The sequence below is a fragment of the Hoplias malabaricus genome, chromosome 2, assembly GCF_029633855.1.
Source record: "Hoplias malabaricus isolate fHopMal1 chromosome 2, fHopMal1.hap1, whole genome shotgun sequence".
Taxonomy (NCBI): Eukaryota; Metazoa; Chordata; class Actinopteri; order Characiformes; family Erythrinidae; genus Hoplias; species Hoplias malabaricus.
Window position 1 is genome coordinate 29598491 of NC_089801.1, and position 18408 is coordinate 29616898.

The following is an 18408-nucleotide window of genomic DNA, read 5'->3' on the forward strand; positions in this document are numbered from 1 at the left end:
AGGTGAGATGAAACTGCAGAAAGTATGCAACCTTGCAAAGATCGCAAAAGCATTCTCACTTTGCCCAGCCCTCATGAAATTTGGTTGAGAGAGAAGTATGCTTAGCCTTAATGCCACAATTTGATGGAGAGTCTGATGCGTTCAGTGCACAAATCTGGGCTCAATGGCAGGATTCTGCCAGTTGCATTCTGATTGGATCTCTGCACATGCATGTACACACACTTACACACAAAGTTTGATCAACAAGAATTTTTTTTTAATTTTCTTAAAACCTAACAATAAACTGGGGTATTTAAAAGTGATATAATGCTAATAATACACGAGGTTCGTGCTATAATGTGAGATATTGGAACTGGTGTACTGATCTACAGGACTCTGCCTGTAGCCACGTGCCTATAACTGCAGCACACCAATGCCAGTAACTCATGTTATAGAAGGAACCGTGTATTTTTGCTTAAATAATGCAGATAAACACAGGGTCATTTGCGCAGAGAAAGTACTTCAACGCATATGACAGGCTTTTACGCCCAAAAAGGATTGTTATTTTCAAAGAAGGTGGATTTGCGCACACTGGAACACAGTTTTACCCACACAACGCTCTCTGGGATATATAACGAGCCTTTACGCATGGATAACGCTACTACGCACATAACGTGCTTTTACACTCAGAAAGCACCTTTTTTCTCACGGAGCACACTTTTAGCCTTAGAATGCCCTTTTTCCCACGGAATGCGCTTTTACGCAAGGAATGCGCTTTTACGCACGGAGCGCGCAATTATGCACGGAACGTGCTTTTACACACGGAGTGCGCTTTTATGTATGAAACGCGCTTTTACGAATGGTATGCGCTTTTCCCCACATTATGCGCTTTTTTGCACTGTATACACCTATAAGCACAGAAAAATCTCCTGTGTGGTTCCTCCTCTCTCAATAAAGATACAGAAAACAACAAACATTTTCTGGCCATATTTTCCTCCTGTATGTTTCACATAGATCAGTAGAAGATGTATTTGATAGAGCTCTTGATAGACATTTTGAGTAAGTCATCTGACTGTGACAACCCTCTTGGTTGTCTGAGTTGTGCAGAATAGTGTATATTAAATACAGACCTGATGTTGCTACTACGTTTACTTGTCGCCTGCCTCATTGTTTTGTTATGGGCTGGTCAAAGAAGCGTACAAAGAATACGTAACAACGTGGGGTCTCGTCTAGTTTTTTTTTTTTTTGGCGTTGTTTTAACAGGTGCTACAATCTATTTAGAGCCCCCATTAGTGCGCATGTGCGAAATCATAACGTTGTTCAGCTGGCGCAGCATTTATAGGACTCCGGTAAAGTTGGTTTCATATTCGCATATTCAGATTTCTTTCTTCAATAGCTCTCAAACGGTACATGCAAATGACTTAATACTTGCAAAGTATTGTTTTTGGGATGCAAGACAAGCAACTACAACTCAGTTTATGTCAGAAATGTTTGCCATTTAAAAAACACGAAATATATTGTTTTCTATGGGCTGCCGCCATCTCCGCGAGAGCTAAGGGACCGTTTACAAACTACACTACACAGTAAAAACGAAGGTGACGAACCTCACACATGATGTATACTACATCTCCTACCTTCATAAATTTAACCATTACTGGCCCGTGGTGATACATTTTTCATTACAAATTTCAATAGATTTTGAACCTTTGATGATATTGTTTTTAAACAAATTGTATGTGATCAAGTGCCACCCACATGACGTACTACACCTGTTATTTTGGTAAATTTAACCCTTACTGGCCCGTGGTGATACATTTTTCATTATACATTTCAATAGCTTTTGAACCTTTTATGATATTGTTTCAAAACAAGTTGTATTTGATAAAGTGCCACCCACATGACATACTACACCTGTTATTTTGGTAAATTTAACTATTTCTGGCCCGTGGTGATACATTTTTCATTATAAATTTCAATAGCTTTTGAACCTTTGATGATATTGTTTCAAAACAAGTTGTATTTGATAAAGTGCCACCCACATGACGTACTACACCTCTTATTTTGGCAAATTTAACCCTTACTGGCCCGTGGTGATACATTTTTCATTACAAATTTCAATAGCTTTTGAACCTTTTATTATATTGTTTCAAAACAAGTTGTATTTGATAAAGTGCCACCCACATGACGTACTACACCTGTTATTTTGGTAAATTTAACCCTTACTGGCCCGTGGTGATACATTTTTCATTACAAATTTCAATAGCTTTTGAACCTTTTATGATATTGTTTCAAAACAAGTTGTATTTGATAAAGTGCCACCCACATGACATACTACACCTGTTATTTTGGCAAATTTAACCCTTACTGGCCCGTGGTGATACATTTTTCATTATACATTTCAATAGCTTTTGAACCTTTGATGATATTGTTTCAAAACAAATTTTATTTGATCAAGTGCCACCCACATGACATACTACACCTCTTATTTTGGCAAATTTAACTATTTCTGGCCCGTGGTGATACATTTATCATTACAAATTTCAATAGCTTTTGAACCTTTTATGAAATTGTTTCAAAACAAGTTGTATTTGATAAAGTGCCACCCACATGACGTACTACACCTCTTATTTTGGCAAATTTAACCCTTACTGGCCCGTGGTGATACATTTTTCATTATACATTTCAATAGCTTTTGAACCTTTGATGATATTGTCTCAAAACAAGTTGTATTTGATAAAGTGCCACCCACATGACATACTACACCTGTTATTTTGGTAAATTTAACCCTTGCTGGCCCGTGGTGATACATTTTTCATTATACATTTCAATAGCTTTTGAACCTTTTATGATATTGTTTCAAAACAAGTTGTATTTGATAAAGTGCCACCCACATGACATACTACACCTGTTATTTTGGTAAATTTAACCCTTGCTGGCCCGTGGTGATACATTTTTCATTATACATTTCAATAGCTTTTGAACCTTTTATGATATTGTTTCAAAACAAGTTGTATTTGATAAAGTGCCACCCACATGACATACTACACCTGTTATTTTGGTAAATTTAACCCTTGCTGGCCCGTGGTGATACATTTTTCATTATACATTTCAATAGCTTTTGAACCTTTTATGATATGGTTTCAAAACAAGTTGTATTTGATAAAATGCCACCCACATGACACACTACACCTGTTATTTTGGTCAATTTAACCCTTACTGGCCCGTGGTGATACATTTTTCATTATAAATTTCAATAGCTTTTGAACCTTTGATGATATGGTTTCTAAACAAATTGTATTTGATCAAGTGCAACCCACATGACATACTACACCTGTTATTTTGGTCAATTTAACCCTTACTGGCCCGTGGTGATACATTTTTCATTATAAATTTCAATAGCTTTTGAACCTTTGATGATATGGTTTCAAAACAAATTTTATTTGATCAAGTGCCAACCACATGACATACTACACCTCTTATTTTGGCAAATTTAACTATTTCTGGCCCGTGGTGATACATTTATCATTACAAATTTCAATAGCTTTTGAACCTTTTATGAAATTGTTTCAAAACAAGTTGTATTTGATAAAGTGCAACCCACATGACATACTACACCTTTTATTTTGGTCAATTTAACCCTTGCTGGGCAGTGGTGATGAGTTTTTGAAAATAAATTTCAATAGCTTTTTAACCTTTTATGATATTGTTTCTAAACAAGTTTTATTTGAACAAGTGCCACCCACATGACATACTACACCTCTTATTTTGGTCAATTTAACAATTAATGGCCCATGATGATGCATTTTTGAGAATACATTTCAATAGCTTTTGAATGTTTATTGAAATTGCTCAGAAAGAACATGTAGCTGTTTGAATGAAGTAATGGTGGGGTAGGCAATAATTTGAGCAGCTTTTTTAACAGGTTTTAAAATATTTTTATTGACCAACTGTCAATATTTTGCAGAATGTAAGTATATACACACAAAACAACAGCAATAGTTATAATCCAAAAAAATTACTTTCAATGTAAAAATTAAGTTGTCTGACTCATGAGAGACATAACTTTTGCCAGAGGTGTACATACAGTAGGTGTATGCAAAATGTTGGTGTATCCACAGGATACATTTAAAGAAAGATGGAGCAGACATTCCCAGAAACAGAGACTGTTTGTCTGTAAAGGGCCATTGTGGATCTAGGACATTGTCCAAGACAAGTAGCAACACATCTCATGTTATGCATTACATAAGGTAGTCTCTGTTTCTGGGAATGTCTGCTCCAGCTTTCTTTAAATGAATCCTGTGGAAACACCAACATTTTGCATACACCTACTGTATGTACACCTCTGGCAAAAGTTATGTCTCTCATGAGTCAGACAACTTAATTTTTACATTGAAAGTAATTTTTTTGGATTATAACTATTGCTGTTGTTTTGTGTGTATATACTTACATTCTGCAAAATATTGACAGTTGGTCAATAAAAATATTTTAAAACCTGTTAAAAAAGCTGCTCAAATTATTGCCTACCCCACCATTACTTCATTCAAACAGCTACATGTTCTTTCTGAGCAATTTCAATAAACATTCAAAAGCTATTGAAATGTATTCTCAAAAATGCATCATCATGGGCCATTAATTGTTAAATTGACCAAAATAAGAGGTGTAGTATGTCATGTGGGTGGCACTTGTTCAAATAAAACTTGTTTAGAAACAATATCATAAAAGGTTAAAAAGCTATTGAAATTTATTTTCAAAAACTCATCACCACTGCCCAGCAATGGTTAAATTGACCAAAATAAAAGGTGTAGTATGTCATGTGGGTTGCACTTTATCAAATACAACTTGTTTTGAAACAATTTCATAAAAGGTTCAAAAGCTATTGAAATTTGTAATGATAAATGTATCACCACGGGCCAGAAATAGTTAAATTTGCCAAAATAAGAGGTGTAGTATGTCATGTGGGTGGCACTTGATCAAATAAAATTTGTTTTGAAACCATATCATCAAAGGTTCAAAAGCTATTGAAATTTATAATGAAAAATGTATCACCACGGGCCAGTAAGGGTTAAATTTGCCAAAATAACAGGTGTAGTATGTCATGTGGGTGGCACTTTATCAAATACAACTTGTTTTGAAACAATATCATAAAAGGTTCAAAAGCTATTGAAATGTATAATGAAAAATGTATCACCACGGGCCAGTAAGGGTTAAATTTACCAAAATAACAGGTGTAGTATGTCATGTGGGTGGCACTTTATCAAATACAACTTGTTTTGAAACAATATCATAAAAGGTTCAAAAGCTATTGAAATGTATATTGAAAAATGTATCACCACGGGCCAGTAAGGGTTAAATTTACCAAAATAACAGGTGTAGTACGTCATGTGGGTGGCACTTGATCACATACAATTTGTTTAAAAACAATATCATCAAAGGTTCAAAATCTATTGAAATTTGTAATGAAAAATGTATCACCACGGGCCAGTAATGGTTAAATTTATGAAGGTAGGAGATGTAGTATACATCATGTGTGAGGTTCGTCACCTTCGTTTTTACTGTGTAGTGTAGTTTGTAAACGGTCCCTTAGCTCTCGCGGAGATGGCGGCAGCCCATAGAAAACAATATATTTCGTGTTTTTTAAATGGAAAACATTTCTGACATAAACTGAGTTGTAGTTGCTTGTCTTGCATCCCAAAAACAATACTTTGCAAGTATTAAGTCATTTGCATGCACCGTTTGAGAGCTATTGAAGAAAGAAATCTGAATATGCGAATATGAAACCAACTTTACCGGAGTATTTATAGGAGCAGTCTTTTCTCGTCACTTTAGAGCGGTTTTTCTATCTATCCCTCAGAGTATACTTAGCGTTACTCTGGTTTTAAATCAGTTATTAGTTTATATGTATAAACGTGCTTTACAAGTACTCAAGGCATTGCTTGCAGGCTTTTATTGCTCAAACGTTATTCGTATATACTTGTTAATGCTAAACTTATCCCTGTATTAAGCTTGATTTTTTTATATAAATAGATTTAATATCCTCATATGTTAGGTGCATATGCGTGGGTGTATATTTGTTCTTCACATGCTTGTTGATTACGTAAATAAACTATTACACGGGACATTAATTAGTTTGTGTTAATCACAGTATTACACACGTAGAAAAGTTGTTTCCCTTTACTATATTGAAGCTGGAGTACAGTTCAGTCCTGCTGACACAATGCTCAAGGGCGGCTTTGACACTATTAAAGGACGGTGACAGTGTAGAGTTAAATCTTAAAAATAAGTGCACAATTAATGTATTTTTTTCACTGGCAACTTTAAAAACACTAGTAGGAATAAAACAAAAACAAAAATACATATCCATCCATCCATCCATTATCTGTAACCGCTTATCCAATTTAGGGTCGCGGGGGGTCCAGAGCCTACCTGGAATCATTGGGCGCAAGGCGGGAACACACCCTGGAGGGGACGCCAGTCCTTCACAGGGCAACACACACACATTCACTCACACACTCACACCTACGGACACTTTTGAGTCGCCAATCCACCTGCAACGTGTGTTTTTGGACTGTGGGAGGAAACCGGAGCACCCGGAGGAAACCCACGCGGACACGGGGAGAACACACCAACTCCTCACAGCAAAAATACATATATTACTTAAAAATTAAAAGAAAACAAACCCAAAACAGTGACCAAATTATAGTGGATTGCACTAGGAGTGGAACTACTGGAGGAGAAACATTAGAAATAAATTGTGTGGATGTTTTCAACAACAGAGGGTTTCTCACATCTCTAAATGTGTTTCATCTGTTCTCAAATTAAAGATTTCCAGTGGCATACCTATAGACTAGAGTTTCCCAAACCAGTCCCTGGCGGCACCCTGCTGTGTATTTTTATTGCTTTCCCTTCCCCCAACACACCTGATTCAACGGATCCGTTAACACATACGTCACTTTAGCGTCTCAGTGGATGTATTAAAGTAGGGAAGCCACTAAAATGACCAGGGCATGGTGCATCCAAAGACCAGGATTGAGGAGCACTGTTGTAGACTGTGTGTGTGAATATGCTATAATACACAGTTTATGGGCGTATACTTTGTGCCCAGCAGGGGGAGTTGTAACTCTGAGCCAGTGCAGTTGCATGGGAAAAGTTTGGAGACTCGTGTTCAGTTGATTTTTTGTTGATGTTTTCAGTGAAAATGAGTTAAAGACTCCCTCCAGTGAAAAACTGGTAACTTTGTCAACATGTACATATGGTGTTTTTGTTTAAACGCTTGAAGATGCAGTCATACGATAAGCAGTCAATGCCAAGGCTGAGCATTCTGACTTTGAAAGTGCAGTGTTCCAAAGGTCTCTAAAATCCAAAGGTTCCAAAGGTCTCAAAAATGAGGATTCGGACAGCCAGGGTTTCTTACATCATAATCCTAAGAAATTATATAGTTGTACGTCTAGTATGATACTTACAGCAAGATATTGAAATGTTTTAGGGAACGCATTAATATATAAATAGGCTGTATGCAATTTGTACTGCCCAATTTTGATGTATTTACTGTGGTAAGCGTATATGGTATAAAATATAATGTGCCACTTTCGCACAGGCGACTCAGGGTTTATCATGTTATTTAATTTTCAGTATGTTTAATGCAGCAGAGATTGTGTATTATAAGTGCGTTAAGTGTCAGTGTGTAATACGAATACTAACACTTATTTAGATACGTGTATTCTAGCTTTCTGCAGATTGAAATGTTGACACCAATGAGAATGGCATGAAGTAGCCACGAGGGGGCAGGGTTTATAAATCAATTGAGGCAATGAATCACCGCGCAGAGTCCAGGAGCATCTCCAGTTCGCGCACAGCTTCCTCATCCATCGGCCCCAGTCAGTACCAGCCTCGCCCACGGAGCTACACACGGGGGTTTAACTCATTTGTGGAAGCCCATCAAGGGGAAAAAATGGACCCGTAGGAGATGAAGCTGCAGAGCATCTGCTTTTCCTAACCCTGTTCCTCGCATTGCGAGCTGGAAAGTAGCACTTTCTCACATACAGGTCTTATTTTGAGACAGGTTCGTCCCTTTACGGATATTGTTTACCTCCCTGAAGAGTGGAGTCCTATGGAGAGTTACGTCCGGACATTTTTGAAGGTCTGAAACGAGAATGTAATGTTATTATTGTAAAGATTTAAAGAGAAGCTCAACAGCCTGAGCATATGAAGAGACTAAGTTAAGTTAAATGAAACTTAACTTAAATTCAGCTTAAACCGCCTCTTTAAAACAAGTGAGAAGAGGAGCAGCCAGTTTCGCGCCTTTTTTTTTTTTTTTGCGGAGAACCGTTGGCGCATTTACTGCACGCGAAAGAATTTCTTCTTCATACCCTCATCGTCTTCCTGCAGGTCAGGAGCAGATGTTGTCCGTTTAAAATCACGAGAGGAGCGCATTGATTGTGTTGCGGTAAGAGCATGGACGAGCAACAGACCCACATCATGCAGTCACTGACCCTGAGCCGCGCGGTGCTCGGGGGCTTGGCTTTACCGCCTTCGCACGATCAGCAGGGCTCTGATGACGAGGGGAGAAAGCAGGACATCGGAGACATCCTCTACCAAATAATGACCATCACGGACCAAAGCCTGGACGAAGCGCAAGCGAAGTTAGTTTATAAATCTTCGATGGTATTACACAGAAATAGTCTGAAATGTAACGGACGCTCTGGAGCAGTTGCACATGAGCACCAGGTCTAATGCTGGAGGGGTACTCTGTATGGACTGCTGAGCAGAGGAACTGTCTGTCTCTCTGGAGTGATGGAATCCCATCCAATTCCTCTGCCATAAGTGGTGTTTGCAATCCATACCCATAACTAGTCAGCCAACATCAACACCTGAGCCCTAAACCTAGGTTTATTTGAAAGAGAGCAATCATATCTTCACAAGTGTTCCGATTGTCTTCCCAGAGGAAATGAAGCTATAATTGCAGTAAAGTGTGTTGTGGTTTGAAGGGATCATTATAAAGTGATTTCAGAGAAAATAATTGGTAGAACCAGTGTCTACAGTGGGTTGGTTATATATAACCTGTATATACGTTCAGATATCTGGTTCCTATCACCACCACTATGGACAAATATAAAGAATAACTCTAATTGCTTCCTTATCAGAATGATGATAATATAATTATGCAAATCAGAGAATCTCCCTTTAAGGTACTATTTAACACTAATAAGATATTGTTTCAAAAAGCGGCTGTTATGTTAAATCCCATGCATAAAGTAGCACTATGCAGCACTGCTTTCTTTAATGCAGTGCTTAGCACAAATATGTCTGAAATGTACAGTAATTGACTGATGTCTGAAAGTTATTACTCCAGATCCTTTGCCATATTCTTTTATTCGATTAAAGCTTTGTTGTCAATGATGCTTTTGTAGTCTATAATTGGCCCTAACTAATTTTCTCTTTTTTTTTTCATCAAAAGAAAACATGGTCTCAACTGTCACAGAATGAAGCCAGCTCTGTTTAGCGTGCTCTGTGAAATCAAAGAGAAAACAGGTAAGTGTCTTTATGAATAAGAAACTGATAAGAACGGTGTGTTTGGTGATGCCATTCACCAGCAGTGAGCTACTTGAACTGTGTGTCATAATCTTTTTTGCCTTACTTTACTTTTGCTTCTTGTATCCAACAAGGTTGGCCTGTCGTTTCTGACAATAACATGCATAGCATATCTCATATTTGCCTGCATGTTTCTACAAGCTTAATAACACAAACATGTACACTGATTCTACCTTAAATATTTAATACATTTCAATTAAAGTTTGTAAACTAACACAATTGTACCTAAGAACACTATTAGTATTGGCATTTATAATTTAAGGGAAAAGCGGTCATTTAAAAGAAAGTTTGCAGTTGATGGATCTGAGAATACCAGCAATCAGTAATAAAAATAAATAATTTATTTCAAAGACTATTTTCACCTGTCGTTAATCTTTACTGATAGCATTCTAATTACATACTGAATGCTCAAACAATCACATTTCAGAACTAGAAACAAGGCTTCGTCGTGCAGTATGAATTTTCATTGCTTATGGTTCTTCCCCTCTAATTATGACCTGTAGAGTTAAATGGACTGCTGAGTGGTTAAGATCGCTCTTGATGGTAAATGGTAGTGGATCATTCATTTTTCTCTGCTCAGGCTTGTTCTCTTTGGCTTGTTTGCTCTGTTAATTGTGGAGGACTCAGTAGCTTGGAAAATGGACACAAGAACAGAGCGTAATTGATTTAAATCTCTGATGAATTTTCCCTGCTGATGCGATACTGTGTCATTTTTGTACCAACATGCAAATGGGTGAGCCAGTCCTTCTTCATATTGACAAGGATAACAAAATTATTACTTATACATTTAAACTATTATTTATACCTAAATTACCAAATGAACTAGTTTTCACCAATATCTGATAAATGTTGTGCATTCTTGTCAGAAGTGGGATCCCAAAGCTGTTTTAACCCATTTATCAAAGTTGATCCTTTATATTAAAACATTGGTAGGAGGACGTGTTGCTTTTAGTTCTGATCTTGAATTCGGTATCTTTTATAAGCTCAGTCTCACAAGGTGTAGAATGTGGAGCTGAATGTTTTGCATTGTTTATTTATAATGATTATAATGACCTCATGCAGTATATAACTCTTTTATTTTATATTATTTTGCTTTCTTTAATGATAAGTGCCACGTCTTAGAGCATGTGACTGACCTTTGTTGTGCATGAGATTTTAATAGCTTTCTTAGCTGCCCATATGGCTTCCTGGGAAATGGATGGTGGGATTTAACAAAAGCAGGTACTGTACTATGACAGTGCAGATTTGATTTTATACAGTTTTAGTTAGTTAAACACAGCAGTGCTTCATTTTAAAGCCTGGCTTTTTTTAAAGGAAGATGTCATAGTAGATTCTTTGAGTAGATTGATGTTTTCACTACTTATCAGCACAAACATGAGCCTGTCATGTCATCAGTTGTTCGAACACCAGATTTTTCATAATCTTTTCCAGATGACACACTGCTCCACAAACCTGTTGAACTAGTATCTTGGCCTGTTAAAGTGAACATTGCATTGTCCAGCTAGGACCATGAAGCTTCCAACAGCAACAGAATCCACAAAGGCATGATGTAGCTGATTTTCCTTGAGAGAAAAGAATACTTTGTAGTTCCAAGCTCCATTGGCTCTAAGCTACGTTAGTCCCAGGAGAAAACTTGTGGCAGGGCCTTAGGATTTGGAGCCTTACACCCTAGTGCTTTCAGTTGTCCAGGTTGATAGTGATAATGGCAAGGGCCTCAATGTCCATCTTTGGTTCTCAAACTGCCATTAATCCACTGTGAATATCTCCACCAGCCTCATGTGTCCCTGACAAACCCTGATGACAGCTCCATTGGCTGACATCTGACAAAGTGCTCAATTAGCTTCTTCATCTCCTGGCTGAACAGAGGTCCTAAACTGTTCTTGTCAAAAGCGTGCCCCTTGCTGCTGCAAAGGAGATGATATAGCTCAATTGGGTGCGGTCATTTGGGAACTTTTTTACCTGAAGGCAAACTCCCCATGTGGCCAAAATATTACTCCTGTTTTGAGGGGAAGAAAAAGCTGGTGCAGTTACAGATAAATCTGAACACTTGAGTAAGGGCCTTTTTGTAATGATTTGTGTAGCATCTAATCATGCCAGCACACAGTGCAACCCCCGAAAACAATACAGATAGATGAAATGGAACCCAAATGAGAACAAAGCAAGGGTTTTTTGTTTAGAAGAGAAATGAACAGAGAAGAAAGCTGCACTTACACAATAATAAACAGTAACAAGCACTTAAACAATATTCAGTCAAAACTGCTTACAGCAGCTCCATAACAGTATAGCTTTTTATGTCTCTCTTTCTGACATTGAACAGGGGTCACTGTAGTCTTCCTATAGTGTTTTTGCATATTTAACATATTTATAATTTTGTAAAGGCATTAGAGCTCGTAAAAAAAGCTGCATTTTCCTCATACTTATAAGCATCTTTATATTGCCTACATCTATGGTACTTTTTGTGGAAATGAGCTCATCATGATGCCCATTATACTTCTGGCATCTATATCTTTTTATGTCTGAGACATGTTATTGTGTCATTGTGTACATTTCATCTCAAGAAATTCGGTCGGCAGTGTATGAGAAGTCAATATTAGAAAATACTATGTGAATACATACATTAATTTAAACTGCTTACATTTAGTGGTTTCTGCTTCTTTAAGGTCCACTTCATTAGGACATGGTGTTATTGACAACTGAGGGTTGGCTTTATACCTATCAAGCCCTTGCTCAGAGAAGGAGAGAGAGAAAGAGAGAGGCTCTTCATTTGTGTTTACCCTGAATATTGCACATAGAGAGAAGCTCATAAAATATTATCTCCAGTTATCAGCAGTTTAGTCACTGGTTCTCACACTTTATATCTTATTTATGTACTACAGTATCTCTCTGTTTTATATCTCTTTAATCATCTCCTGTCAAGGCAGCACTGTGAAGCTCTGAGACACTTTCAGGAAGAGTGGAGGTAATTATGCAAGGTATGGATGTAGTGAAGCCCATACTCTTAAACAACAGCTGTAGATTTTAACACTGTATCAGCTTTTACTGACAGCAGGTTTACATACAGGATGCATATGTCAGCATTATAAGATGTAAAAGAAAGTCCTTCAGTGTCTAACACAGATGCCCAAAACTATGACAAGGTGACATTACAAAATTGTAATATTTTTCCAAATCTAGAGCTTAACTGTATCATACATTGCAGTTAACTGTCATACCAAAACACAATCCAAATGCTAAAAACAAACACTGCTATATTATTACCATTATATTATATAATGCCTCCAACAAATACATTCCAGTGCACATGTCTGTGACCCTTTGGTTTGTTTAATTATGCAGGTACCAATGTTAAATGGTTAGTTCTGGTTCTTAAAACCACTCCAAAACCATCCTCAATGCATTGGATGTTACTCTATCACTCCAAAGATCACAGATCCACCACTTCACCACCTAGTGCTGGGGGCATTATACCCCTCTAGCTGACATTTGGCTTTGGACACGGGGACCTAATAAGCTTGTTTGTAGCTTCTACAGAGCAAGTTGTTCTATTGCCAGCGGTTTTCGATATCGATTTTGGAAATCTATGTCCACAGCAAATGCCGATAATCATAAGGAGAGTTCACAGATATTTGGACATAGAACTCATATTGCCAAACATTTTCACAAAACTGTTTATGCGTACTTGATTTGTATTTTAAAAGTGGTGACCTATAATTTTTGACACAATACAGACTAAGAGACCAGGTCGGATTTGATTAATTTGATTAAGCTTAATCTCATCTATGCATTTTAATAGGATGTAAATGTTGTATAGTATCTCTCTCGTTCTCTACATTTTCTCCCTCAGACTCCAAAACACAGCCATTATTTCAATATACAAACAAATACATACACATTTACACCCACAAACAAAAGACAACAAAAAAGAGACTAATGATAGCAAGCTATTACACTCCTGCCATGTCATCAAAGCAGGCTGCAAAGAAGTCAGTTGCTGTGCTGTCACAACGAAAGAGAGAGAGACCGAGAGAGAGAGCGTGAGCAAGGAGAAAATCAATAGTGCAATCTTCCCAGCTCCCGTCCTCGCTCGGGGTAATTGAAATGGAAAATCAAATGAGCGGCGAGCAGATAATTGTTTTATCAATATCCTCCTGCCTGCCCTACAAGGGTCAGTGCTGCATGATCACCGAGCAAAGATATGACAAGGACGAAATGTGAAATTGAACAGCTCTGTGCTCGTTTATCAGGCCTGGCAATTCAGAGTGACTGGTGAGTATCAAGGTTGGACACCTCAACTGTGTTTTTCCCACCTCTACCACTCTGAAAGTTCATTCTGCCTGATTTTCTGTTTTGATACGTTATAATTAAAAATAAAAAAACAGCTAACCAGCTCATAAAAATGAAGCTACTCAAGTGCTGAATTTAAAAAGGTTAAACCTCACAGTAACAATATTTGACTGCTCTTGTTCCATTTGCAAATTGTTTATTGAGCTCTTATTTCATTGCATTGTAGCAAACAGCCCACCCACTTAGCTCATTGTTGCAGGTATACACAGCTACTACCTTATTAAGTACAATATAAATCAATGGAAACTTTAATTTAAAAATATTACAACGTAGGTGGGTTCATATTATTAGAAGTACTGTTTGATGTATATGGGTCAGCATGGTGGTGCAACAAGTAATGTCATTTTCACACATCCCCAGGGTCCTGTGATTGTGGGTTCAAGCCCCGCCTCAGGTGACTGCCTGTAAAGAGTTTGGTGTGTTCTACCCATGAGTTTCCTAGGTGTGCTCTGATTTCCTCCCACAGGACAATGAATGAATGAATGTTTGTGGTGCATTGGTGGGTAAAACATAACAATCACACTATATATCAGCAATAATTTAGTTGCTCTGGTGTCAGATTTATGGGGTAGGCCAACTACTGGAGTTGTATAAGTCACATGCGTGATTGATAATTGTAGATGAACTCCATTTTAGACGGCTTTGGATTTAATAGGAAAGAGTGCAGTAAATCTCTAGCTTTATTCACATTTGTTTGCTAATTTGCTCAGTTGGCAGTATGGTCTAATGGCTATGTACTCTTGACCCACTTGAGTGGTTGCTAGTCATAATGAATTTGTCCACTTCCCTTTCCCATTTCTATCTTTGAATGATGGATATGTGGTTTAATTGATTGCTTTGTGACATTTATTTCTTAACTGATATGTAGAAAAAAAGTAAGGATATTATACTATATACAATATGTACTAGACATGGACTCATAGTTTTGAATATAATATTTACCCGCCCTCCTGGCCCATCAATGCCATGAAATCCCTGCTGTTCTAACATTTTGTGTAAAGCCTGCCCAGAAGATTAGAAGCTCTCACTGCAGCAAATGAGGAAAAACACTTATTAATACCCTCCGTTAGAATACAAATGTTGGATGAGTATGTTTACACAACCTTTTTGCCATTTATTTTAGTATTTTCCCTATATTTATAAGCATTTATAAAAGGGAAACTAGAATAAATGTGTTTAAGAGTTTGGTTGAATCAGTGAAACTACCAAAGTCTTTAACAGCTACTTATTAAATGCAGCTGGCGTATACTTCACTTCAGCTGCAAACCTGGGAACTGACAAAGAGTGCTTTCCAGAAGAAAAAAAACATACTGTGGTTACAGTCTCACCTGTATGGTTGCTGTCAAATGTGAAGCCTTTCATCTTCCGCAGGAGAACAAAGAATTCTTTCAGGTGATGCCAAGAAAAGCACCAGAGCCAAAGAGATGTGGTGCATACCTCATCTCAGTACAGCATTCAACCTTTATTCCCCTTGTCTAAACAAAGGCATGGCATTCAGAAAGTTAAAAGTCAACAAACCACAGACAGTACATTAGATTTCAAGCACATCTGAGATGAAAAAGGGTACATCCTTCTTCATAGCATGAAACCTCATTGTATGTGTCTTAAAAGCTTGTAGAATTTACAGGGAAATCTGTAATCTGAAATAAGCAGTGCATGAGAACATTTGTGTGAGAGTTTCAATGAAACACACATTTAAAAGCAGAACAACACAATCCCTAAGCAAATAAACAGTGACTAGAACAGCTACTAGAAAATTATGGTATACATGCCAAAATACTATAAAAAATATAATTTGATCAATAATTTCTATATTTATTGTGTCCATCATTATGCTTTAACTGGTTATGATTTTCATTATTTCCCAGAAACGTGGGCTAAATTGACATTACCAGTCTGTAATCTGAGTCAAATCAGATTTTTTTTTATTTTTACAGTGCTGTGCGGACATGTCAAATCTTTTTTTTTTTTCCAAATCAGCTTTAACTCACTTTCATATGTGTTCCTGGATTGGATACATATCTGAATGATGGACATGAGACCTGAATGTGAACGGTCAAATCAGATTTCATGCCTCTTTTTGCTTGTTACCAGCAGTGACATGCAAGCTGTGTCTCAAATGGCTTTGTGCTTCCTACGTAGTGCTCTGTGCGGGCGATGAATCTTTGGCTGCTGTACTAATATAAAGCACTGAATGTGAGATAAGGAGTCATGTAGGCGACATTTTGCAGAATACTTGAGTGTAGAAGACATTATCTAAGGCCCTACATATTGCATTTGGGATGGAGCCATATAAATTTATCAGTGTGCACGTGCATACTGTTTAGGGACAGATTTCTTAATGTTACAGACACATACAGTTCAGTTGCATTTATAAATATGAACCATATGTCCAAATCTGATCTAAGCAAGAAATCAGAAGTGTCCAGTCTAGTTCTGAATTGCACATGTTTATGAATGGTGATTCTATATAGAAGGAAAATATAGTGGAGCAATAAGCTTAAACCTTGTTCAGAAAACTGACTTATAGTGTAGCAGTGCAAGGTAACCAATACTGCGAGGAGAAAAAAAAACAATAAAAGCTTTCAATTGCTGCTTAGGACCAAAAATATATATTTTGTGTTTGTTGTAGTAGAAAAAAGCTTAGCTTTCTTAAAAGATTAGAAAGCTAATCTTAGTTTTGGAAGATAGACTGCATTGTATAAGAAGACATGCTATTTAATAGCAAAATTGCCAGGTGAATCAAAGCCAGAGTGAATCAGATAATCTTTGCACCCCACCTCCACATTCTTGTTCCTTGCTTCTCTGGAGTCTTGGGAAATCACAGCAATCGATACTTCTCATTCCAGAGAGACAGCTGTATAAGCACTAAAGAGCAAGGGGAGTTTTCAGTGGCCCTCTCTCCAATAAATCTACTCGATCAATCATGAGAACCACTGTGAATAATTTATTACGAATCCTAGATAGGCTCATAACTGGACTCACCAGATTACCAGTGATTGATAGTGATTTTTATGGGATGTTTGCACCCAAACTTGTTCTGGAAGAGCAGTTTTTGAGTTTTCTTTCTGGCAGAATTTATGAACTAAAACAAAATTAACCATGTAGTAACATGTAGTACGTTCTCTATTTTATGTTTTCTCCTATGTGGTTTGTAATTGACTGCAGCTGTTTTTCTCACTAAGTTATTGGGAAAACAGTGCCCCTCTGAGGAGAGTAGTCCCTGAAAATATGATTAAGACCTGTTCTTAGTAGCTCATTATGGCTGGTCTTCATTGAAAACAAGATGAGTGTGTGTGTGTGTGTGTGTTGAAGGAGAAAGCAGTGAGAATTCTGCCTGAAATGTACATGGGGAAAAACATTAATATTTCATATGCAGGCACTCTGGCAGATTACCTGGTCTGTTGCCACAGGTATCAGTGATCAGCCTGTAATCCTGCCCAAGCATTAAGTATGTCCCCTCACAGGACTTACATAAGTCTAGTGTTTGTGCATCACTCAAATTAACAAATTTGCGTGTACATAAGTTCCTAGATATCAGTCATTAGTATGCAATCAAATACTGAGTGTATGGATTTGCATGCTTGTGTAAAAATGTAATTAGTGTTATGTCATTAGCTGTTAGATATCCTCCATGGAATGGCATTTAAGGATTATTCTACAGTTGTCAATCTCCCAGTTAGTAAAGCTAATGTGCCTTTCCGCACGAGTGTGCCATTAACAAGGTGTTATGGAGTAGCAAAAGGGATTAAGGGAAAAGACCAGGTGGATTGGCCAGTAAGGTTGAGAGAATTAGCCAAATATGTTTTGGGCTGCTTGCTGTGTACTAACAACATACACTACTACATGTCCAAAGCCTTGCAGATACATCTAATTTGGGATTCCCATTGTTTTATGTTGAATCTATAATCCCAGTGCTAGCGAAATGGAATGCTATGGAGCACTATTAATGCATTTTATTTGTTGCTGCCTTTCATGACACTCAGGGTCACCTTACATCAACTAAAACAAGAATTAACATACAACAAACATACGATCACAACTTACAAGCTTAAAACAAAGGTATAAAATGTGTTAAAGTGAATAGGCTAGTTAAAAAAATGTGTTTTTAGAGCAGTTTTGGAATACAACTAGTGTAAAGTCTATGAAGAGTAGAATGTGTTACATGTATTAATAAGAAATACTGGCAGATACATATAGATATATAGGTCTGTTATTGCTCGGTGTAAATCTTAGAGTAAGCTTCTAATACAGTCTAAAGTGATAAGCTCAACTAAAGTATTAATACTTTTGCATCAATTCAAGTATATTAGGAAATTGCTTTACTCATTTACTAAATTCTATTTTGTGTTTAATTTCATTTTAGACCGTGTATATTAGACCAGATCTAAAAGAGTAAAAACAGGTCTTACAAACAATCTTTATCTATGTGCAACTGCAACTTTTTGCTCTTTTATTTGTTTTTTGTTCTTCTTCTTCTGTATTTCACCAAAATAA

At 37.1% G+C, this 18408-nt stretch overlaps 1 protein-coding gene across 3 annotated transcripts in view; it reads left to right on the forward strand.

Annotated features, from left to right (window-relative positions):
* The first annotated feature begins 7841 nt into the window (after nt 1–7841).
* Nucleotides 7842–18408, forward strand: part of pbx3a (pre-B-cell leukemia homeobox 3a) — a 28268-nt gene continuing 17701 nt past the window's right edge. For 2 of the 3 annotated variants that reach the window (XM_066659903.1, XM_066659901.1), the window contains exons 1-2: nt 8352–8618; nt 9434–9507. In XM_066659903.1, coding sequence (XP_066516000.1) covers nt 8431–8618; nt 9434–9507 — 262 coding nt within the window. In that variant the 5' untranslated portion in view covers nt 8352–8430. Of the gene's footprint in view, nt 8117–8351; nt 8619–9433; nt 9508–18408 lie in introns of those variants that run through there. The other variant, XM_066659902.1, reaches the window with a different exon arrangement.